Source organism: Anomaloglossus baeobatrachus, chromosome 1 (assembly GCF_048569485.1).
Source record: "Anomaloglossus baeobatrachus isolate aAnoBae1 chromosome 1, aAnoBae1.hap1, whole genome shotgun sequence".
NCBI lineage: Eukaryota > Metazoa > Chordata > Amphibia > Anura > Aromobatidae > Anomaloglossus > Anomaloglossus baeobatrachus.
The window spans coordinates 328,428,579-328,454,064 of record NC_134353.1 but is presented as its reverse complement, the minus strand read 5'-3'; the positions used below and the strand labels follow the sequence as shown (position 1 = coordinate 328,454,064).

The 25,486-nt window shown below is 40.5% G+C and overlaps 1 protein-coding gene across 9 annotated transcripts in view; it reads right to left on the bottom strand.

The window, feature by feature from the left end:
• Nucleotides 1-25,486, bottom strand: part of WDFY3 (WD repeat and FYVE domain containing 3) — a 388,800-nt gene that overhangs the window by 210,860 nt on the left and 152,454 nt on the right. For all 9 annotated transcript variants that reach the window (XM_075351922.1, XM_075351959.1, XM_075351945.1 and 6 more), the window contains 5 exons: nucleotides 24,569-24,692; nucleotides 21,707-21,816; nucleotides 20,631-20,792; nucleotides 3,903-4,095; nucleotides 1,170-1,356 (listed from right to left, as the gene is read on the bottom strand). In XM_075351922.1, the coding sequence (XP_075208037.1) occupies nucleotides 1,170-1,356; nucleotides 3,903-4,095; nucleotides 20,631-20,792; nucleotides 21,707-21,816; nucleotides 24,569-24,692 (776 nt within the window). The remainder of the gene's footprint in view (nucleotides 1-1,169; nucleotides 1,357-3,902; nucleotides 4,096-20,630; nucleotides 20,793-21,706; nucleotides 21,817-24,568; nucleotides 24,693-25,486) is intronic.

Sequence of the window (25,486 nt, the reverse complement as noted above, 5' to 3'; positions counted from 1 at the left end):
TTCAGTCGATGATACTGTTCAATGAGTCTACCCAGCTTAAATCCATACTGCAGTGTACGGGTTCGGACTGGTCCACAGGGGAACAGGTGACACCCTGTCCGGTGTAGACAGAGAGCAAAAGAAGAAAAGATCAAGCTCCATATTCTCGGTTAAAAATGTAATGGCTTTATTACAGAAATAGTTGTTAAAATCCAATAGGCAAATTGTAATGGTATAAAAATCACCCCCAGCTGACAGCTCCGACAAAGGACAAAGACGGTCTGAAACGCGTTGCTGTTTCTCTTTGATCATCTGAACGTCATCATAAACTGAAACGTTGGGAGTGGGAATATCCATCTTTATGCCTGATACGGGTTTCCTGGCACGCATGGGATTTTGATGTGCTGATTGACAGCCCCCTTCAAGAGCCGGTACCCTGTTTGTATGCCTGATATTAATTCCTGGACCTGGTAAGACCGTTCCCATATGACTTGGGATCCTTTATGGCTTAACTTAGGTACCAGTATAAACTGCCTGTGACATACTGATGAAACCCCTCCCCCTCCCTATAGGGGGCTTTGATTGGAACTGTTTCTGTGTGTGCACCAGTTTCTTTCTCAGCTGACCGATTGGTTAGAAGGTTTGAGTGTTTCAACTCACCTTGCTTGAAGTAAGCTGAGACAGACCGTACTTATGGGCCTATTAATTGTGCCCTCAGCCTGATATGGTCCGAATGATTGGACTATTGGCACCTCTGGTTTTAAATTCTCACTAGTGAATTCTAATTCACTTTTATTCCTTGTATGAATTAAAAGTTATGTTTTATGTGTATGAATTTTTCTCTTTAGCTCCTTAACTGGTTCAGCTAATTTGTCTATGATCATCTGCCCTCTTGGGGTGATTTTATATCTTTGCAATTTGCCTATTGGAGTTTAACAACTATTTCTGTAATAAAGCCATTAAATGTTTAACTGAGAATATGATGCTGGATCTTTTCCACTTTTGATGGCTACGAAACAATGCCTGGAGGCAAGTAAAGTTTCTATTGAAGATCCCCCAAAAAATAAAGTTGTAATAAAAAAAAATAAAATTATAATGTACAGAGTTTGAAATGTAATAACCTCTTTAGGGTCAGAGTTACACATGCTTCATAGTCTATAGCCAGGACAACCATATTGTGGTGGTGTTACCTCAGTAGGAGGTCAGAGAGGAAGACGTATCCTTGGCATATTCGGAAGTCGTCCAGCAGCGTCTGAGACACATCACTGGAGTCTTTTAGAAAGCAGGAGAGTCCTGCAAACATCTCCACAATCTCCAGCGGGGACAGATCATTTGACTGCTGCATGTTTTGGACACATGTGGCCAGGCATTCTTTCTCTGTAAGGAGACAGGTGACGTAAATTCAGCATTTAGGTCAAAAATAGACATGTAGCACCTATTTTAAAAAGTGACAATAAATGAAGCGTGTGTCATTCCTTCTCTTGCATAGCTGTATGCTCTGGGTTCGCTGACCATGTTTTCCTTAGAGGGATGACTCATTCCCTCCAGAAAGAGTCAAGACAAAGGAATTGGTGAATCTAGCGGCTATGCAGGCAGATGAAAATCTCCATATCTGAGCCACCCTGCATATAAACAGCTTCAATACGGAATCTCATCAAAATCTTCCAATTTCATGACGACAGGGCCGAATCATCCATGGTTTACAGTAGCCGGGTTCACCCTTTACTTTAGTACTGAATTACAAGTAATATCAACTAAATACAATGAATAAGTAGACTATACAGATCAATATTCTTCATATGACACTGTATAACAAGTAATGTTTGGCACTGGATCACAAGGATTATAGTTCTACCAGTACATAATGACCAGGTTTACACGAGGGCATGGACTATGGCAAAAAAACAAAAAAAAAAAAAAACAAATCCAAAACACCAAATGTAACATCCCCAAAACACAATTTTTGGTGTAAATATTCATGTAGTTTTTAGAGTTTTCGCTTTTTTATACTATAGTTCATTTATTTGAGAAAAACACAACCATAAAAATTGATGTTCAAAAAAAAAAAAAACAAGAAAAACAAACAGTGAGTTCTCAATGGGAGAAAGCCATTCTTCAAGAGGACCGACCACCAGGATTTTCATATATAAACTAAAGCCAGTGCTATACTGGCGCTATCATGCTGATTCTATACATATCTTTAGCTGTGAGATCGGATGTATACTTTCTGAAAGACAGGTAAGTAAAGTTTGTGAAATGCGCTGTTATTTAATTGATAGCAGCTACAGAATATCTAATAGGTGGGTCTGGTTTTGCTAGTTATTCCTGGCCCTGTCTGCCTGCCTGTCCTTCCTCCCAGTCTCTGTTATTACAGGGGAATGAAAAATTGAGGAAGGATAAGAGGAGGAAGGACAGGCAGGCAGACAGGGCCAGAAATAACTAGCAAAACCCGACCGACCTATTAGATATTCTGTAGCTGCTATCAATCAAATAACAGTATATTTCACTAACTTTACATGCCTATATTTCAGAAAGTACACATCCGATCTCACAACTAATGGTATGTTTAGAATCAGCATGATCGCGCCAGTATAGCACTGGATTTAGTTTTCATAGAAAAATCATGGTGGCTGGCCCTTTTTAAGACCTCCTCAGATCCATAAGGGACCATGTCCAATGTCCATGTCCATTCAAGAAGTGGGCTTTGAACTGGTGTAACACCCCCCCTATTCGCCAGATCTAGCCCCCAGTGACTTCTTTCTCTTTCCTCGCCTCAAGGAACACCTCCGGGGCAAGAAATTTGACGACAATAGCGACGTGATAACCGCTGTTGGGGATTTTTTTGAGGGTCAAGATCAATAATTTTTTTCAAAGGGAATTCTAAGTTTAGAAAAGAGATGGACTAAATGTATAGACTTGTTAGGAGACTATGTAGAAAAATATATATATATATATATATATATATATATTTTTTTTTTAAATATATTCATTGTGTTTATTATTGATTATCATTACTTTTGGATCGCCCCTCGTATATTACAGGTAAGCTACTAAGTGCTGAGGGCATGGCTGGACCAGGAGGCATGTGTGCAGCTAGTCCAGCAGTGATAATCGCGTGCTGATAAAACACTGATTGCATTGAAGTAACACACAATCTCTTAAATGACATAGTTATAATCAAATTGTCTCTTCAGGGAGGAAGGAGACGAACTCTAGTGCCACCTTTTGGAAGTAGCAATCCTAAAAGTCAAAAATGGCCCTTTAACAAACCTTTTCATATGACCTAGGATTTATGCCAGATCAAAACCTCAATTTGCATACACAGTGTTTCGGGATGATTGTCCCTCGTCAGTGCAAAGTATGAGATCTGATCTGGCTTTATAAGAAGCTAAAGTATGGTCTAAGGGGAGAACTTTTCTCCTTGCGGAGACTGACAAACCAATCTGGCTGTCAGTGGTGAGGAGTCTTATAGCTGCAATGCTCCTCTGGGATATATTCAAATAGTCTATTCAGGGAGGAAGGAGACTTTTCATCACTGTAAACAGTGTCTCAACCCCTACATCATGCTGCCCTCATATTACATAGCAAAACTCTGCAGACAGATTCAATTTAAAAACTGTTTACACAGGCAGACCTGACATTTGATGCGCACTAAAAATCTGCAAAATATCAGTTTGCAGAGGATGCTATTGTCATGGCCAGTGCAAGTCCCGTATCCACAGGATGATGCACTGTCAAGAACGATGATATTTTGAGGTAACCAAAGGTGATTACATTCGACGAAAGAGCGTTTTTCTTGTCCGTTGGGTTATTGGCAGCCTGTTTACACTGAACAATTATCGTTACATGAACGTTCCTCAGAAAGCTTGTTCACAATGTGAACTCCCCAAGGTAGTGTACATTATATTATACAAGATACTTACCATGTATATATTTCACTACATTTAAGCTAAGTCCATGTCGAGAAATAGTCATCAAGACTTCACCAGCACTTTTTCTCCAAGGAAGGTTGTAGGGGGGGCACCAGGATGTTATTGCACTGAAGAGGAGCTGGAGATCATCTTTTTGCGCTAGCTCTTCTGCTGGAGATACATAGCTACATAACTTCACTAAAATCTGGAAAAGAAAAGAGCTGATGGTAAGTCCTAGAGAAAAAGTACATATTACAAAAATACATTTACAATACATGACAACTGTTCTCATATTCCCAACACACAAAATTTGTAATGACAATTGAGTAGTCATAGATATATTTTAATTATGGTTTATAGCAACAGGTTAACGGGATTGCACATTAATGGGCATAACCGATAGTACAATTAGAAACATTTTAAAATTATTCCTTATATACAACACCTATAATGATCTTGATGACTGATTGATATAAGAGGTGATCGATGATCAACTTAGAATGCTAAAGTATGTGGGTAGGACATGATATAACATAAGGGCTTACCTACCGAAGCCAAGGTGCCATGATCTTCAGATCATTTTAGGTCCCGGTACCCAGCTGGTCTTTATATGGTGCTTGCGATCTACACCAGGCTGTATTTCAACATGTCACCTGCCAAAATTTTTCCTGCTGGGACCCGGGACTGAAGCACGTCTCTGAAGACGGGGGCATTTTGTATATTAGTAAGTTATGACTCAATATTTTAAGCACACTTGAAGAGTAGATCACTTAGGCCTAAGACACACGGCAGGAAATTCGGAGCGAGTGGAATGCGATAAAACATCGCATTCCACTCGGACCAATGTTAGCCTGTGTGTCAGTACCCATGAGCAATTATTTTCTCAGCCCTAATTGGACAGAGAAAACAATCGCAGCATGCTGCGGGTGCAATGTGATCCTTGCTTCTCTCGCACCCATTCAAGTCTATGGGGCGAGAGAAAAATCGCACTGCACTCGCATTACACTGGTGTAACGCGAGTGCAGAGCGAGAATGGCAATAGCCATCAACGGAGGAGAGAGGAAGATAAATCCCTCCCTCTCTTCTGCAGCACTAGCCCTCCCCTCCTCAGCGCCGGCCCGCCCATCCTCAGTGCCGGCCTGCCCATCGGAGCTGTGGGATCGGACCTCAGTCGCAGGCACACTCACATGACACTCGGCTCCCGCTGTGCTGTCAGCGTCAGCAGAGGATCATGCGAGGATCGCAGTAGTCCCTGTGTGGCCCCGGCCTTATGGTAAAAGTGTGTGCCAAGAACTTGATTGGACCCATAGAAGCACACAAGGTGCGAAACGGCCGTCGTCCTTGGGGGGCCTGCACCTGGCTCTCTCTTCCCCGCTATTTTACCTGTATGCTATATGGAATAAAATCACTTTCTGGATCTTGGATGGTGTATGCCGTGGTTTTCTACTTTATGGACTTCTCTCTAAAATTGTGTGAAATGATACAGTGTATAAAACTATACGACTTTCTTCAAATACAGAATATTTATATTATATATATACATACACACACACACACACGTGTGAGCGCGCACGTGTGTGTGTATATATGTGTCTGTGTGGGCATGTATCCCTTTATTTATTTGAGCAGTATATATTATGCATGTATGTATGTATGTATGTATATACGGTATGTATGTATGTACAGTATGTATGTGTATACGTGTAGATTATTTTATACAGCATCTGAATGCTAGATAGATCTTTGCAGTCAGATCCCATTTGACGATTTTTCTCAAAAAACACTGCAAATTAATCAATGTATCTTCACCCTCCTCCCCAAGCTGCAAATTAATGAAATGCAAATCAGAGAAGAAAAAAGATCCTCACCTCAAGTCAGGAGGCAGAACTTTACTAAACATAGAATCCTGTTATTTATTAGTCACGTAATAGGAGGTCACTGTGTATTTTACAGCTTAAAATGAGGATAGAGCTACTGTACTTTTACAGTGTAAAGTAACTGGAGGGAAACACTGCTGTTCGTATAGGGTTAATTAGTGAAAAACATTGCCGCTTGTAAAGGGTTAACTACAGGGCTTCTTTTAATGTTATTTAATGGTTAAAATCACAAAGTCCTTTTAAAGGTTACTTTGAAATTTGCTTCTGTTTAAAAATATTCTCAAGAAAAAGAGGTTTTAAAATGTATTATTTCCAGCCACTTGTGGAGCCGATCAGAGTTGGCCGATCTCCTAGGTAAGGAGCTTGGCACTTCCAAGCACTCTCCAATAGATTGTAAGCGCTGGTCTGAAGCCCGATCGGGTCAGCTTCGATGCCCATGCGCTTCTCGGATGCTGCAGAGGTGATACTACAGGGGTAAAACAGCTTCTGATTGCAGCACTTGTAAGTGCAGAGCTTGTGACAGCAGAACAAAAATTCCACAGGACTGAACTGTCAATCGATCTGGAGCACAAGCAGAAAGAGCAGTGTGCTACTAGTAGATCTTGAACTTGAGACAAAGCTTTTAACTATGGAAGGACACTGCTGCTTCTTAGGCTGCTTTCACACATCAGTTTTTTGCCGTGCGGCACAATACGGCGCTCTGTAAAAAAAACGCAACTTTTTTTTCGCCGCCGGTTGCAATTTTTCCCGCATAGACTTGCATTAGCGCCGTACTGTGCCGCATGGGCTTGCGTTAGGTTTTTGCCGGATGCGGCATATTTAGCCCATGCGGCGGCCGGATGGATCGTTGCCTGGCATGTTTTTTAGTGCGGCGAAAAAACCGCATCGTGCCGGATCCGGCGCGATTCACAATGCAAACCTATGGACGCCAGATGCGGCGTCCTGTGGCAAAAAAACGCATCCGGCGGCCGGATGCAGTTTTTTGCACTGCGCATGCTCAGTATCAAGCCGCATCCGTCAAAAACCGGACGGGCCGCATGGAAAAACCTATGCAACAGATCCGTTTTTTTCGCCGTATCCGTTGCATATGTTTTTGAGCCGGATTGTGCCGCTCAGCACAAACCGGATGTGTGAAAACAGCCTTATTGGTGGTCATTTGAGTTTCTCATAAATACACACACCTCTCAGCAGCTACAATGAAGAGAACACCTATAAAATTACTTATGTGCTTTTCTTACCTCCTCCTCTTAATGCTTTATAATCTGCTTGAATCCCTTAATAAATTCCCACATATAAAACTATATCTCGCATGAACTAAGACAGCAGCACAAATTTCCCTGTGATTAAAAGCTTACCATACAGTCACATATACAGAGGTTTCTCACTGCACATGAGCAGGAAGTCTTACAAAGCCATCAAATAGTGAGGCAGCAGAGAGCCTTACTTCTGCAGCCAGTCTCCTTTTGTTAAACGGCCAGAGATTATTCACCAAACAATTATTAAAAAGAAAAAAAAAATAAACAAAAACGTTCAAATCATACATTTCAGAAATTCTATATAGGTGCACCTCAATAAATTAGAATATCAAAAAGTTAATTTCAGTAATTCAATACAGAAAGGGAAATGCACATATTTTATAAAGTCATTACACACCGAGTGATCTATTTCAACTGTTTATTTCTGTTAATGTTGATGATTATCGCTTACAATCAAGGAAAACCCAAAAGTCATTATCTCAGAAAATTAAAATAATTAACACAAAACACCTGAAAAGGCCTCCTAAGCATTTACAATAGTCCCTTAGTCTGGTTCAGTAGGCTACACAATCATGGGGAAGACAGATGACTTGACAGGTGTCCATAAGGCAGTCATTGACACACTCCACAAGGAGGGTAAGCCACAAAAGGTCATTGCTAAAGAAGTTGGCTGTTCCAAGCAGATTAAAGACAGTTGAGTGTAAGGAAAAAAGTGTGGTAGAAAAAGGTGCACAAGCATCTGGAATAACTGCAGCCTTATAGCATTAAGAAAAGCCCATTCAAAAATTGTGGAGAGATTCACAAGGAGTGGACTACTGCTGGAGTCAGTGCTACAAGAGCCACCACACACAGACGTATCCAGGACATGGGCTACAACTGTCGCATTCCTTGTGTCAAGCCACTCATGACCAATAGACAACGCCAGAAGCATCTTACCTAGGTCAAGGAGAAAAAGAACTGGACTGTTGCTCACTGGTCCAAGGTGCTGTATTCAGATGAAAGTAAATTTTGCATTTCATTTGGAAATCAAGGACCCAGAGTCTGGAGGAAGAGTGGAGAGGCCACAATCCAAGCTGCTTGAGGTCTAGTGTGAAGTTTCCATAATCAGTGTCAGTGATGGTTTTGAAGCCATGTCATCTGCTGGTGTAGGTCCACTGTGATTTATCAAGACCAAAGTCAGTGCAGCCATCCATCAGAAAATTTTGGAGCACTTCATACTTCCCTTTGCCGATAAGCTTTTTGGAGATGGAAATTTCATTTTCCAGCAGGACATGGCACCTGTCCACACTGCCAAAAGTACCAATACCTGGTTTACTAACCACAGTATCACTGTGCTTGATTGGCCAGCAAACTCACCTGACCTAAACCCAATTGAAAATCTATGGGGATTGTAAAGAGGAAGATGAGAGACACCAGACCCAACAATGCAGACGAGCTGAAGGTTATCAAAGCAACCTGGACTTCCATAACACCTCAGCAGTGCCATAGGCTGATTGCCTCCATGCCACGCCACATTGATGCAGTAATGCATGCAAAAGGAGCCCCGACCAAGTATTGAGAGCATTTACTGTACAGACTTTTCGGTAGGCGCCAACATTTCTGAGTTTAAAATCATTTTTTCAGTTGGTCTTATGTAATATTATAATTTACTGAGATAATGACTTCTGGGGTTCTTTGGCTGTAAGCCATAATCATCAACATTAACAGAAATAAACACTTGAAATCGATCACTCTGTGTGTAATGACTCTATTGTATATAATATATGCGTATCACTTTTTGTACGTAATTCCTGAAATAAATTCATTTTTTTATAATATTCTAATTTATTGAGATGAACGTGTAAATTTACATTTGGGTCTCTTTTTACTACCAAATAGGTGATAGGTTCAGTATATTTTTTTAATGAACAACCTCTTACAACTGCTAGGGCTCCTTTATTTTCAGGATTGTGGGCTCCTGACAATTGAAGCCCTACTGACAATAAATTGATGGCATATACAAAGTGATATGCCTTTGCTTTGTAGTCTTGGGAAAGCACTTAAAACTCAACAATATATTTATGCAATTCAGTTTGTATTATAAATAAAATATGGTAACTTTGCTCTCAACTCTGCTCAACCTATACATAGTAGAAGTAGTGGATAGCCTCAAGAACCATTTTGAAGGACTGTATAAAGGCTGTATAACGTGTACCTGCCTTACAACTGTGATTACCTTAATTTTAGAACTAAAATATATTATATAATATATATATACATACATACACATATATATATATATATATATATATATATATATATATATACATACATACATACATACACATATACATACATACATATATATATATATATATATATATATATATATATATATATATATATATATATATATATATATATATATATATATATATATATATATATATATATATATATATATACACACACATATACATATACATATACACACACACACACACACACACACACACACACACACACACATATATATATATACAGTACAGACCAAAAGTTTGGAAACACCTTCACATCTCTCTAGAACAACTGTTAAGGGGAGACTTTGTGCGGCAGTCCTTCATGGTAAAATAGCTGCTAGGAAACCACTGCTAAGGACAGGCAACAAGCAGAAGAGACTTGTTTGGGCTAAAGAACACAAGGAATGGACATTAGACCAGTGAAAATCTGTGCTTTGGTCTGATGAGTCCAAATTTGAGATCTTTGTATCCAACCACCGTGTCTGTGTAGAAAAGGTGAACGGATGGACTCTACATGCCTGGTTCAAACCGTGAAGCATAGAGGAGGACATGTGATAGTGTGGGGGTGCTTTGCTGGTGACACTGTTGGGGATTTATTCAAAATTGAAGGCATACTAAACCAGCAAGGCTACCACAGCATCTTGCAGCGGCATGGTATTGCATCCGGTTTGCGTTTAGTTGGACCATCATATATTTTTCAACAGGACAATGACCCCAAACACCTCCAGGCTGTGTAAGGGCTATTTTACTAAGAAGGAGAGTGATGGGGTGCTACACCAGATAACCTGCCCTCCACAGTCTCCAGACCTGAACCCAATCGAGATGGTTTGGGGTGAGCTGGACCGCAGAGTGAAGGCAAAAGGGCCAACAAGTGCTAAGCATCTCTGGGAACTCCTTCAAGACTGTTGGAAGACCATATCCAGTGACTACTTCTTGAAGCTCATCAAGAGAATGCCAAGAGTGTGCAAAGCAGTAATCAAAGAAAAAGGTGGCTACTTGGAAGAACCTAGAATATAAGACATATTATCAGTTGTTTCACAGTTTTTTTAAGTATTTCATTGCACATGTTTTAATTCATAGTTTTGATGCCTTCAATGTGAATCTACAATTTTTACAATCGTCTGTACTAAATATATATATTATACATACATATATATATACATACATACATACATACATACATACATACATACATACATAAAACATATGTTGATGGGATTACTTAGTTATAGAAAGGAAATTATTTTGCATTTGATCTACACAGTTTCCTTTCAGTTTTACTATGTTCATGATCTATCACTTCACTTTAAGTATCCAGTAATTGCAAATTCCCATTGAAGGTCTTTCTTTTATGCAAATGTTTGTCTTGCGCATATCTTATCTTGTATTGTGCCTTTCATTTTTCTCAGGTCCTCTCCAATGGAAGATATAGTTTGCAATTGCTTTTCATACTATTATAGCAGTTTGGAAAATATCTATATTTTGTTAGAACATATTTTATTAGAACATAACTCTCCTCCATAGTAAGATATAACCATTTCAAGTTACAGGCTCAAAGCAGGTGCTACTGAGCTATTGTGATAACAACATGCCCCCTTCTAATTTCTGTCCAGTACTGTGCAAGATAGGGAGAAAGGGGTTAAACTGTGCTGCCAAATACAGAACAATAACAGAGTAGTAGAACTGGGTGTCAAGCCGCGCCAATGACCAATCAGATCATGAAGGTAGAAGATTAATGCTGCTTTATTTGCAGGTCAACGCGTTTCGGGAGACTCAGCTCCCTTCCTCAGGACAGACTTGGCAAAGAACATCAAATCTTGGGGATTTGATGTTCATTGCCAAGTCTGTCCTGAGGAAGGGAGCTGAGTCTCCTGAAACGCGTTGACCTGCAAATAAAGCAACATTAATCTTCTACCTTCATGATCTGGTTGATCATTGGCGCGGCTTGACACCCAGTTCTACTACTCTCTGTTATCTGCCTATGTGGGGACCACTGCCGTGGCTTGGAGTTACATGCTGTTATAGGAGTTGACTTTCACAACCCCTATAGGTGAGTAGTACCACCCCCTTCAAAAAAAAACCCCTCATACCGGGGTAAGACCCTATTGCGCTCCTTTTTCCACAGTTTTTTCTTCTGAATACAGAACGATCACTGAGGATCAATGTAAGAAAGATCATTCAATTTAATTGTTCAACGCGTTTCGGGGTGCAGTTACCCCTTCTTCAGGAACAAAAATCAATAATGGACATTAATTGATTTTTGTTCCTGAAAAAGAGGTAAATGCACCCCGAAACGCGTTGAATAAAATTGTGTGAACTATCTTACATTGATCCTCAGTGATTGCTCTGTATTCGGCAGCATAGTTTAACCCCTTTCTACCCATCTTGCACAATACTGTTAATCTCAGGGTCTGCAGCAGCCAATAACTGGATGCTCCTCATACTGGTTGTCTCTAACACAACCACATCAAGTTAGTGAATCCTTGAAAACCTTTTCACCCTGCTAACACTAGGTAAGACACTGTTTGCACCTTGTGGTTTTTCCAGTCCTTTCACTATAATTTCTGTTCAGTGCACGGTTTACAACAGCTATGGACGTAAATCAATGTGGTAATTTTTCAAAGCTTTTATATCAAAAAATCTTTCATAATACGTTTTGAAAAGTCATAAAATTTTAGATCAATGTGAAGTTGTGCAAAAATCTTCAACTTTTGAAGTGGCTTAGTCACAACGGGAGGAGCTGTAGCAGAATGGAGCATGGCTACTCACCAAATATGCTGACATTTTTCATGCCAGAAATTGTCCTGGCGTATGTGGCGTCTTCTGCACATGCTGGAACCTAGGCTGCCTTTTATCCGCAGTTGCCTCTTTTTGTGACATGAAAGCCGTTATATATAGGTTACAGGTAGCTACAATATTGTTCTGCTTTTAATTTACCTAGGAGGCCGCATGGCACATGAAATACATAATATAGAGTAGGACCCCCCTATCGAGATTTGCCGTGACGTGGCAGGGGTGGCTCAAAGAATTGATCAATTGTTTGCTAAAAATCTCATTTTGTATTATAGTACAGTTGGAATAAATCTGTGAATTTACACTTTTATTTGATGCATGCCACTCTCAGATCGTGCTGACTCCCCTCTCTTTTTGCTTGTTATAATGTGTAAAATAATTGGTTCACGCCATTAAAAAGTAACAACTCCTTTATCTTTAATTATCCTCCAAGAACTGCAAAGTTATGTATTCTTGTAATATACTTAATTAAATTATTTTGCTTCCTTCTCTCCCAAACACTATGCTGCAGTGCAGTTCCAATGCCCAGTTTGCGGTCCTTTAACAGCTATTTTAAGCTGCTGCTAACCAAGATCCATACACTATATTTAAACAACCAGGGTACAGGAACTTGCATGTCTGAGTACAGGCATGCAGAGCGGAGAGGCTCAAACAGGGAGATTCAATTGTTTGAATATAGTACCCAGTCGGTGCTATGGTTCCGAGAGTACTCCACCGGCAACCACACACCTGGGCCCTCAGGTCACCATTACATTCCCTGTTAGTGCGGTTAAGTCCGTCTCCTCTCACTTCCACTTACTAACTGTCTGACTGTCCGTCCCCTCTCACCTGGTTGTCCTCTAGTGGACGGACTGGATCGGCTCAACCCCTGGGTGGCCATCCATTGGGTCCAACTCTAGCCTGTCACTTGTCCTTGGGGATGGGGAAAAAGTGGGATTTTAGTGTGTTTTGCAGTTACTGGCACTGGTTTTCCAGGTCCCTGGACGTAGGACCTGCATCTTTGACAGGATGCAGTACCTTGTAGTGCCCTGATGGGTTCAGGGGTGCTACAACGGCACGGTGGCTCAGTGGTTAGCACTTCAGTCTTGCAGCGCTGGGGTCCTGGGTTCAAATCCCACCAAGGACACTATCTGCAAGGAGTTTGTATGTTCTCCCCGAGTTTGCGTGGGTTTCCTCCCACACTCCAAAGACATACAGATAGGGACCTTAGATTGTGAGCCCCAATGGGGACAGTGTTGCCAATGTATGTAAAGCGCTGTGGAATTAATAGCGCTATATAAATGAATAAAATTATTAATATTATAATTATTATATAGTGTAGAAATCTTCTTCAGCAGCAGTTGTTAGAACCTCATAAAGGAGCATGAACTTGGTATTAAAATAGCACTGCAGAATTGTGTTTGGGAGAGAAGGAGGCAAAATAAGGTAATTAAAAGTATTATAAAACTTCATAATGTTACAGTGCCTGGAGGATAATAAAAACAAAAGGTTTACGTACCCTTTAAGAAACCTACCTCCCTCTTTTCTATACATCTTTGAAACAGTCTAGGGAGTCCGTTACATCTAGAAAACTGTAAACCGTGCCAGAATCTTCTTTATTTGGGCTCTGCATGACACTTTTTTATTTATAATGAAACTGAGACATCTGAAGTGGAGACTTTCTGGTTTAATTAAAGAAGCTCAACAATAGATATCCTGTGAAACGTTTAGGAATTGCATTTTTCTTCAAAGCCTCCTCATTTCAGGGGATCAAAAGTAATTGGACAAATTTACGTTATCAAATAAATGTTCATTTTTAATACTTTTCCAGACAATGACTGCCTGACATCTGGAAGCGATGGGCGTCAGGAAATGCTTGGTTTCCACCTCTGTAATGCTTTGCCAGACTTTACAGAGCGGATTTCAGTTGTGTCTAGTTTGTGGGCGTTTCTACCTTAAAGGGTTATTGCCATCTCCAAGATCACAAGTACTCCATCACAGGACGGGAATTATCAAGTTTAATTGAGATGGTGTAGATGCCCTCTGTTCATACAATCCATATTTCCCTGTTTTCGATACCTGTTGGAGAGGATCGTACACCCATATATCCTAGTCCTGTCCACCTAGAAGACACTTTTAGCTTAACAGACTATCTACAAGCAGAATTCATCCGTCCATGGAGTTATCCCTCTTATCTTTCAGTAGCATATCAATTTCTGGATAAAAAAAAAAAGAAAAAAAAAAAAAAAAAAGAGGCCTGCTGAAATACCTCTTGATGCTAGCCAGGAAGATAATTCTTAGATATTGGAAACGGGAAGAAGCACCATCTCTTGTGGAATTTGTGGTGGAACGTTATGATACCTTTAGAATGGAAGAGTTAATTGGGCAAATATTATAGTTTAAAGTTTTAGTTTTTTTTAAGGTTGAATGTAGACTTCAGTCCATCGAATTCATCTCATAGCCTAACAAGTTGATCCAGAAGAAGGCAAAAACCACATGGAGCAGACTAAGCTCTATATTAGAGGAAAAATTCCTTGACCTGAACCCTAATGGAAGTCACAAATTGGGCAGTTCTGATCTCTGCAAACATGCAGCCAGCCATAAACACAACACTTCCAGGGGCGGGTGAGCAGGGTTTTCCCATTTTATTTATTTTTCATGCACACTACATCCGATCACGCTCCTGTTCAAACGCTGCAAACAGCCCGCACTGGGCTGAGTACCGAGCGTACCAGAACATAGAAATGCTCGCACGAGTGCAGTTCACACGTAACGCACCCAAACTCAATCTAATATATAAAGCTGAATGTGTGTGTGTGTGTGTGTGTGTGTGTGTGTGTGTGTGTGTGTGGATTGGCATCTGCACCGTCTCAGCTACAGCCACAAAATTTTGCACACTCACACGTCTGGACCCCGAGAACGTCATAGGCTATGTTTTGAGGGGAAATTTTAACCCCGCGCTTTATAGTTATTCACCCAAAAACCTGCCTCCATTAAAGCGAATGGAGCTGGGAGTCACAGTGCAGCCAGAACTTCAGAAGAATGCGCAGCCACGCCCTTATATGGAATGTTGGCGTGTCACAATGCAGCCAGGGAAAGAGAAAGACGCAGCCAGGGTAAGAGACAGACACAAAGAGACAGACAGACAAAGAGAAAGACTGACAGGGAAAGAGACAGACAGGGAAAGAGAGGAAAAGAGAGAGACAGGTTAAGAGACAGACACAGACAAAGAGACAGACACAGGGAAACAGACAGGGAAAGAGAGGGAAAGAGACAGACAGGGAAAGAAACAGACAGCGAAAGTGACAGAGATAGCTAGACAGACAGGGAAAGAGATAGATAGACAGACAGGGAAAGAGATTGAGACAGACGGAGAAAGAGACAGACAGACAAAGAGATAGAGAGACAGAGAGATATATACAGAGGGGGAGAGAGACAGAGAATGGGAGAGAAACAGAGAAAGTTACTATACTGGGCAGCGGATATTGTGTGCAGAATACATTTTTGTTAATACATTCTATTTTGTTAACAACAATTATTAACCCGGGCAAAGCCGGGTACTACAGCTAGTTTTTTAATAAAACTGAACACCGAACCTCGGATTCACTCATCTCTATTCCCGACTCCAGATACTGTGGATACATTTGCAGCACTTTGGATCCTCTTTAGAGAAACTCCAGAGTTGGGTTCTTAGCTTCGAGACATGTAGGCACTTTGATATTTTTGATTAATATGATCAAATGGGTTATATACGTGGGTAGCTTTTGTGGTTGGTGGCCGTTCCAGATGAGAATATTTCTTACCTCTTGTACTATCTATCGCTCATTTTCTCCCTTATCATTTGGTATTCTTTTCCTATCATTCTCTTCAGTACTCTGTTTTCCTTTTATTTTTTCCCTTCATTTTTTTGATCTCTGAAAGCAATATGGTGATATTAATATAGAGCTTTTTGTTCGATAGCAATGGTGCTAATTTATCGTATATGCTTTGCCTCAGTAATGCCTCTACATATCAATTTGCAAATTATTCTACGTTGTTGTGAATTATTGGGGTACTGAATTGCGCCCATATTTCTTCTCTCATTTGAGTTAATTTTGCTTAAGTCGTGATATATGCTAATAAAACTTGATTTACACAAAAAAAGCGTGACAGCTTTGATTATTCAAAACTTCAACCAAAATGTGAAAACATCACTCCTCCGCGTAGCCAAGCAATAGCCTACCACATAATTGCCTAATTACAAAAAGTCATTTTAGATGTGATTAATATGAACATTTCGAACAATGAAAATGTTACAAGTAAAAGTTTGGTTTCTGAATTTATAATTTCCTTTTAATACCAGCAACACAAAGATTTTTAATAATTCACTGCCACAGAATATAATGAAGATGAAGTTCTTAAGCCAGGACTGAAAATTCTCATTTAGACTGGGAATGATCATTGAGGCAGATGGCTTATCAAATATTCTATTAAGAAATTGCAGAGGGGATATTAAACAGATCGATAACTGATGACGCCAGATGGAAATAACTATTGCAAAGGCAGCAGCACACATAATGATTTCTGATGCAGATTCAGTTAAAGGGTTTACTCAAACCCAAACTAGACTTTAGTATTCCTGGTATGGCTCTTCCAAGTGCTAAACAGCTAAATCATGTTATTGGCAACATGCCATCAAGTCAAACTCTCTACATTGCAATATACTGATATAGAAACATACGTCAAAACTAGAGTGGGAAAAATAAGCCCCACCTTCACGTGCTCTCGTATTTGTTGCCTTTAAAAGGGAACCGGTCACCACTATTTTTGGCCTATAAGCTGCGGCCACCACCACCGGGCTCTTATATACAGCATTCTAACATGTTGTATATAAGAGCCCAGGCCACTATGAGAACATAAAAAAACACCTTATAATACTTACCTAACAGTCACTCGGTGGGCCTAATGGGCGTCTCCATTCTCCGGTGCCGCCTCTTTCGGCCATCTTCGTCCTTCTTCTAAAGCCTGTGTGCATGACGCGGCTACGTCATACACACTCGCCGATCCTGCGCAGGCGTACTACAATACTTTGATCTGCCCTACGCAGGGCAGATCAAAGTGCACCTGCACAGGACCTGAATGCTGGCGAGTGTGGATGATGTTGGACCCGTCATGCAGCGCGGCTAGAGAAGAAGCACAACGATGGCCGAAAGAGGCGACGCCGGACAATGGAGATGCCCATTAGGCCCACAGCGCAACTGTTAGGCAAGTATTATAAGGTGTTTTTTATGTTCTCACAGCGGCCTGGGCTCTTATATACAGCATGTTAGAATGCTGTATATAAGAGCCCACTGGTGGTGGCCGCAGCTTATAATCCAAAAAAGCGGTGACCGGTTCCCTTTAAGATTCTGAACATTTTCTGCAAAAAGTTACAAGATCATTTGCCAGCAAATGATCTAGACTAACTAGGTCACATCCAAAAGGAGTAACTATCACATAGAAAATCTGGATAAAAAAGTATTAAAATTTCTTTAAAAAACAAAACAATGGAAAACACCATTTGCTTTCCCATCTGCCTACTAGACTACAGAGACTCCAGTGTTGAAGGACTCCGGTCCTATAAAGTATAACGCCTCCTCCCTCCATTCGTCACAGCCTCTCTTTGGCATATAGTTTGCAAGTTTTTTCCTGTACATACAATGGGCAAAAAAAAAATGTGACCAATGCCAACATGGACCTAAATGAGCACAGGTAGAGGTATAGCTCAGCTGTTAGGGTCTAAGAGAAAGGAAGGTCCCATCCAAATGCCGGTCACATGAGGTGGAACTCTGGGAATGCAGAGAACTTCAGAGCTGTGACATTTCCGTAAGTCCCATTTACTTCTACGAGAATCAGAAGTGGACACATATAGAAGAGGGCCCTTGTGCAAGGACAAAATATGGGCCCTTTGATGACCAAAAGCTCATCATAATACACAATTCTACCTTCTCTAGAGGTGGCAGTGGGCTTCAAAGGTTGCACCATTCGTATGTCCACCCTTTAGGAGAGTTACATAAAACAGCATAGTACACAATTTCCAGCCACTGGACGGAAACAGACAAGCTGTAACTACACAATTCACACTGATAGTATAGTGCTAGTGGACCCGTCGAAGTACCAAGAGGTACAAAACGGCCATCGTCCCCAGGAGACTTGCACCCGGTCCTCTGCTCGCTATTTTAATGCACCTTTGGAATTAAATAAAGCACCTTTGGGATACTCGCTGGATGTGTTGTGGATTTCTACATCTATGGATGCTTAAATAGGTGTTATACTGTAGCAAACTAAAAACATTGCCTAGACTGGATGAAGCTGTTCCAGATTGGTTCAATTCCCTTGCTGAGAGCTATTTCAAAACTATGTATGGCTTTGTAGCCTCTGAATGTTAATATAACAAGTTTTCAATTGGAATATTTATACATGAGACAACCCCTTTAAAAACATTATTAACATAGGACATTCAATAAATATTAACAGTAATAGTATTAAAAACACATTTGGAAGAGGTGCTGCTAGGCCTTATCTAGAAATCCCTCAAGCAATCCATCCATGGAATGTGGATTGTTACAGAACGAATATTATGTAGAATTTGTTAATTTTAACTACCATGAATAAACATTAATGAATTCTGGTTGAGCAGTAGTGAAAAAAAGTCTACGTTTGAGAAAAGTTACCATGACCTGCAGGTAAAAGGAAGGTTAAGGGACAATGTGCACCAACAACACAATATCTTGTTTTCTCGAGGGGAAAACATGAGAAAATGGACAGACGTAACTAGAGTCTAATAATCATAGAAAAGAGCAAAGGTTTACCGAAGAACTTATATCATGGGAAGTTTAGGAAGTTTTATTTTTTTCCTTTATAAAAACCAATTTTCTTAATGTATTCTTACATTTCTATTTTCAAATACATATCACGTCGTTTTGAAATTGATTGAAAATGTACCAATTAATAAAGAAATGCAGTTGAAAGCCTTAGAAATATAGGCAGAAGATATTTATTATCACTAGGTTATACAATTTTATTTCTTTAGGACTATTTGAATATAGCTTTATCTACCTCCAAGATGTTGTCCAGATAAAATTTACCTGCATCTTGGTCACATCTCTATAAACCTGGTACCTGACATTACAGTACACCCTCCTGCCCTCACACAAAAGAAAAAAATAAAGACTATCTACCTAAATTATTGATGATACTGCTGTAATTACCCAACTTTCATAACTAGCAAGCTTTTTAAAGAGAAATAAAAAGCTCGTCCTCTTTTTGTAAATTTTGGGAAGCTCGCTTTTTACCAATCTCTCGGTTTGTATTTTCTCTCTAATTATTACTCTATCCGCATCTGCAGCTGACAACAACAGAGAGAAAGTAAAGGGCTGCAGCAGTTTAAGTCCCTTTCTATCTAAACTCAAATGGAGAATCTGTATTCTGCAATAGTATAACGCAGTATTCCTTCACATGCTAGTGATACATTTTAGTAATGATGATAGCTAGGGGTGGAACGATCCCGGTCACAGGGTTTGTGACTGCAACCGGGCCCAGAGGTGGGTGGCCCACCAACCTCAGCTGCTGTTTCAGCTGGATGCACATCCGAGGGCATGCATCCAGAGGAATTGCTGAATAGAGACTCATCATGTCCAAGGATTGGGCCACATAATACCAGCATGGGGACATAAACAACCAGGATGGAGCCATATAATACCAGGATGGGGACATATAAACGAGGATGGGGAATAAAGATACAAGCATGGGATGGCAAAGCTGGTTGCTGAGTGTAAAAGGTTCTTTCCCACAGCATCCAGCTTTCCCATGTTCTGCTATACATCTTTCTCTCAGCACCAAGCTTTCCCATGCTCAGATATCATGGGAAAGCTGGGTGCTGAGGGAATGATGTATAGCAGAGCATGGCAAAGCTGGGTGCTGAGGGAATGATGTATCACAGAGCATGGGAAAGCCGGGTGCTGAGGTAAAGATTGCTGAGGGCAAAAGATTCTTTCCCACAGCATCCAGCTTTCCCATGTTCTGCTATACATCTTTCTCTCAGCACCAAGCTTTCCCATGCTCAGATATCATGGGAAAGCTGGGTGCTGAGGGAATGATGTATAGCAGAGCATGGCAAAGCTGGGTGCTGAGGGAATGATGTATAACAAAGCATGGGAAAGCCGGGTGCTGAGGTAAAGATTTATAGGGGAGCATTGTAAAGCCGGGTGCCAAGGAAAAGATGGATAACAGAATATGGGAAAGCTGGGGGCTGAAGACAAGAAGGATAGCAGAACATAGGAAAGCTGGAGAGGGGGCAGGTCCAAATTTTGCACCAAGGCCCATCGAACTCTAGTTACGCCACTCAAGATAGCACACTTCATTTTGTAAAGGCAGGCACAGTTTTAAACCACCCGATTGCCACCTACTCTTTCCACCAACAATCTAGTGCTCTATTGGTTGTTTGTTTTGTTTTTTATTTTGTTACACAAAGAAAATTAAGTATTTCTTCCCAGTTGCTGTAATGGAAGCAGTAATCAAGTAAAAACACATTCTTACCTGTACAAAGACTTTCTGAAGCAAGGCTCTACGCTCTGCCAGTGGTAACTCATTTTCTGCTCCTCCAGGTACCTCAGGCACATGCGGGAGGTCAAAAAACAGGTATAGGCATTTAATGAGCGTGGAGGGCACGGACATTGTAGTCATGCAGTCCACAGTTTTCTAAGGAAAAAAATAATAAATAACACTGTAGCCATGTCAAACAATAGAAGAAGCTACTGCTATGATTGGAAAAATAATTATACATTGATTTTCTAAAAAGGGAATGGCTTGACAATTCAGCGTGTCTATTTATTACCTAGCTTATATAAACACACTGTAAACAGTCAATGTACTGATAAAACAACTGGCCCCAGAGCTGCATTAGCACAACAGTATTTATTTAGTTTTTTTATTTTTCAATTTTGCTTTTACAGTATATATGTGTTTTTGGTGTTTTTTTGTGTATTATTAACATGAAATCCCAGTGAAATAACAACAAGGCAGCAAGAAAAAACAACTGAAGACAAAGAAATGTAATCATGATCTACTAACCTGTTGGAATTTAAATTTTTCCAGGATTTCCAATTCATTTTACAACTTTTTTTCACAATTTGACAAATTTAGAGTTACAAAGAAAAAAAAAGAAGACTATGCCAGATAGACAACTTTTAAAACACATAATCAAATGTGTTGATATTGTTGGGTGTACTTTTCATATTTTGTAATCTGCCATAACTCACACATGGACAATGACACAGGATAAATTACTCTTTTGTTGTGACCTCATTAAGGTTCATTTGCTCAAAATAGTCAAAGAACTATTAAGAGATCAATCAGCATTTTGTTAATCTGGTAATTCTGTTGATAACAATCTAACAGCATTTACTTAAAAAAAAAAAAAAGCCTAAAAGGTACTAGTAAAGTGAGCCATCTGTCAACTCAATAAGAAGAACACCTTGAAGAATCAAACCTGGTAACATTCTTGGATACGAAATGTAGGTTGGGTGCCAATGATAAGCATTAACAACATGATTCATCACCAGTGAATATAATTGTATATTGTCCCGATAACACAAGAGAGAAATAGAGCATACCTGTCCGGATGATGCCAAGAGATTAATCACTGTAAGGAGCATCCACCCTCTGCTTGTCTCCTCGCTCTGGTTGATTTCCAGAAACTGGACTATGGCTCGACTAGCAGCCTCTGGAAGAGGAGATGGACAGTTGGGAATCTGATCAATTGGTTGCACAAACTGTGTATGGACTTTTTATACTTAACATGGAAAATATACACTGATTCATCTATATCTGGGGTATACAGTGGTTTAATGACAATATGTAACCATAGAATAGATAACTAAACATCAATCTTATTTAACATTTTTACATAAGACCATCTTAGCATTTAGACATCTAAAGCGGGCTTTACACGCTACAATAAATCTAACGATGTGTCGGCGGGATCACGTCGTAAGTGACGCACATCCGGCATCGTTACTGTTGTTGTAGCGTGTGAAACCTACGTGCGATTGTACAAAAACACGTTGATCGCATACACGTTGTTCAAATTCTAAAAATTTAATGTCCGGTTGTTCAATATTCCGGGTGCACACATCGCAGTGTGTGACACCCCGGGAACGATGAACACATCTTACCTGCGTCCCGCCTGCAATGCGGAAAGAAGGAGGTGGGCGGGAGGTTTACGTCCCGCTCATCTCCGCCCCTCCGCTTCTATTGGCCGGCTGCCGTGTGATGTTGCTGTGACGCCGAACGTCCCTCCCACAACAGTAGGAGGATGTTCGCCGCCCACATCGAGGTCATATGGAAAGGTAAGTACGTGTGACGGGATTTAATAGTTTGTGCGACACAGGCAACAAATTGAACGTGCCGCACAAATGATGGGGGCGTGTGCGATCCCATACGAGATCCCATGTGTAATTGTAACGTGTAAAGCAGGCTTAAGAATATCTTGTTAGCTTTAAAGTTAATCATGTGCCCACATAAGCGTGTTTTCATGCAGTTACGGTGCGTTCTGCACCGCAGCGTAACTGCATGTGTCCAATCTATGAAGATTGTACCTAATCCATGCCCACGTGGTGTATTAGAACGCAGTACTTCGGCTGCTGCCGAAGCGCTGCGTTCTAAAAAGCAACATGTGACTTCTTTCATGCACTTTGGATGCAGGTCCCACTCTGTCTATGGGAGAGGCTGCATTCAGAGCGCATGAAATCGGCTTTTCATTACGGACTGTATCTGCAGTGATTTGAAGCGCACGTGTGCTGTTCAAATCGCTGCAGAAATTTCTGCAGGGACAGAAAGCAACGTGGACACATAGCCTAAAGGGTTTATCCTATCTCAGAAATATAAAGCTGGTCATATATACGATATCTGACGGGAGTGCACCCATTCGGCAATCTGCTATCCTCATTGCATATTGTTTTTGCCAGTTTAATTTTTTCCTATAACTGTGTATTATGCTTTTATGTTTGTTGTGCTGAGCTATATAGATTTCAATAAACCAATGAAACAAGAACAAACATCACAAAGTTTCTACTTTTTGCAATAAACCTAATTTGCGATGGTGGTTGAATAATTTGTATTGCAACTGTACATACTTTGTGCAAAAAAGCCTGGCGGCAATTGCTTTCACATGAAAATGGTGAATCAAATCAGAGAAATGAGTAATTTGAGCGTGACCTCTTTCCTATACTGCCCTCACATTTGGGAAGCACAGGAGATCCTATTTATACAAATCAATGAGTCAGGAATAGGCGGTGGGCATTTAATCTTTACATGAAGCCATATGAGAGATCATGACTGTTGAGGAAGGTCGAATAAACAGGCCAAACTTAATTCGTTATTATTTATTTTTTTTCCAAAACATATAAATTTAATATTGAGTAAAATTAAGTCTGTACAACAGCTCCCAACACAATATGATGTCCCCACAGAGTCCCCCACACAGTGTGACATGTCCACAAAGCCCCCCTATACAGTGTGATGCCCCACAAAAGACGATGTTCCTAAAAAGCTACCCATGCTATATGTCCCCACAAAGCCCCCTACAGAGTATAATGTCCCACAAAAGAGGATGTCCCCACAAAGCCCCCATATGCTATATGATGTCTCACAAAGCCCCCTACACAGTAGGATGTCCCAGTATGCTATATGATGTCCCCACAAAGTCCCCCACACAGTGTGTTATGCCCTCAAAGCCCCCCTATACAGTGTGATGCCCCACAAAAGATGATGTTCCTAAAAAGCTCCCCATGCTATATGATGTCCGCACAAAGCCCCCTACACAGTAGGATGTCCCAATATATAATATGATGTCCCAACAAAACTCCTACCACAGTTTGATGTCCCTACACAGCAAATTATACGATATTATTTCCCACGCAGCCCCCTATGCACAATGATGTGCACACACAGCCCCTCACATAGTATGATGTTCTAACACATCACCTCACACACTATAATATCCAAACACAACCCTCCACACAGCATAATGTCCCCATCCAGCCCCCATGCACACAAAACCCCCACACAGTAAGACCGCTTCATAGTTTCTCACAAGTACTGAGAATTTAAAAACCAAATTCCCTACTCCATTCTGGCTGTGTACTGAAGCTCTGCACAGTGGGTGTGATATAGCGATGTCATCACGCGCCTGCTGTTCCTTCAAAGGCTTAAACGGTGGAAAAAGGAGCTCATAGCTCCCTGCTCCATCATTGTATTCACCTGTATCTGCAGATATCGGTGAAATTGAGATGGTAGGTGCATGGTGAGGGCCGATACTATTTCCAGCCTTCTGGATGGGCAAGAACAGATAAAGGACTGTATGTGTCCCACACTTTGCCCAGATCTGATCAAGAACATTCCAAAATAAATTTTATGTGATGCTTAATTGTATTAATAATACTCAATAAAATGTGAGATATATTCTAGGATCAAACCTGTGGACTTGTTGGATGCTCTTCTTCGTATCTCTGTGACCATCAGGCGTGAAACTTGTGTAGTAAACTGTAAGAGGTCAGAGAACTTTTCAGTCATTGTGCTGGGAGGTGCACTTCCAAACACCTAACGAATAAACAGAAAAATATTATATACTTACAGTTCCAAATTAGAAATATCATTTTGTATAAACCAAAGAGCAGACCTTTTCCAAAGCACTTTCAAAAGGAGTCTCCTGCTCAATACACATGTGTATTAAAATGTGCATGTGGATGCTATATTTATAGGGGTTCCCTCCCATCCATTGAGAGAAAACACTCAGTTGAGGAGTCCATATTGCTTGCTTCTATGGGGTATGTTTGCGGTCATGTGAATATTCCCAAAGCCAAGTCTTGAAGTGCACCTACCTGGCTAATACTAGAGAACGATTCAGCCATTCTAGACAGATCATTAATCACCCGAAGACCGAGGAATATGATTATTGAGCTTGAATAAAAATCATTGTTCTTAGCAGCACAATGCCCCATGTAAACAGGACATGTGCTGCTGAGAACAATGATATTTTTAGTGTTAACATAATCCTTCTAGGCGCATGGGAAGTGTGGTCAGCCAGTCCAAGAACTAATAACTGACCGCCGTTCAGCTTACATGTACAGTGCCTTGAAAAAATATTCATATCCAGTGAAGAATTCCACATTACACCCGCAAACGTAAATGTATTTTATTTGGATTTTATGTAATATACCAAGACAAAGTGGCAAGTGTTTGTGAAGGGTAAAGGAAATTATACATGGTTTTCTAAAGATTTTACAAATACAAATATGAAAATGGTGAAGTGCATTTGTTTTCAAAGTTTGGTTTCTTTCTTTATAACCTAACCCAGATTTACTCTTCTTCACAACTTGAGCTGTCTGGTGTGT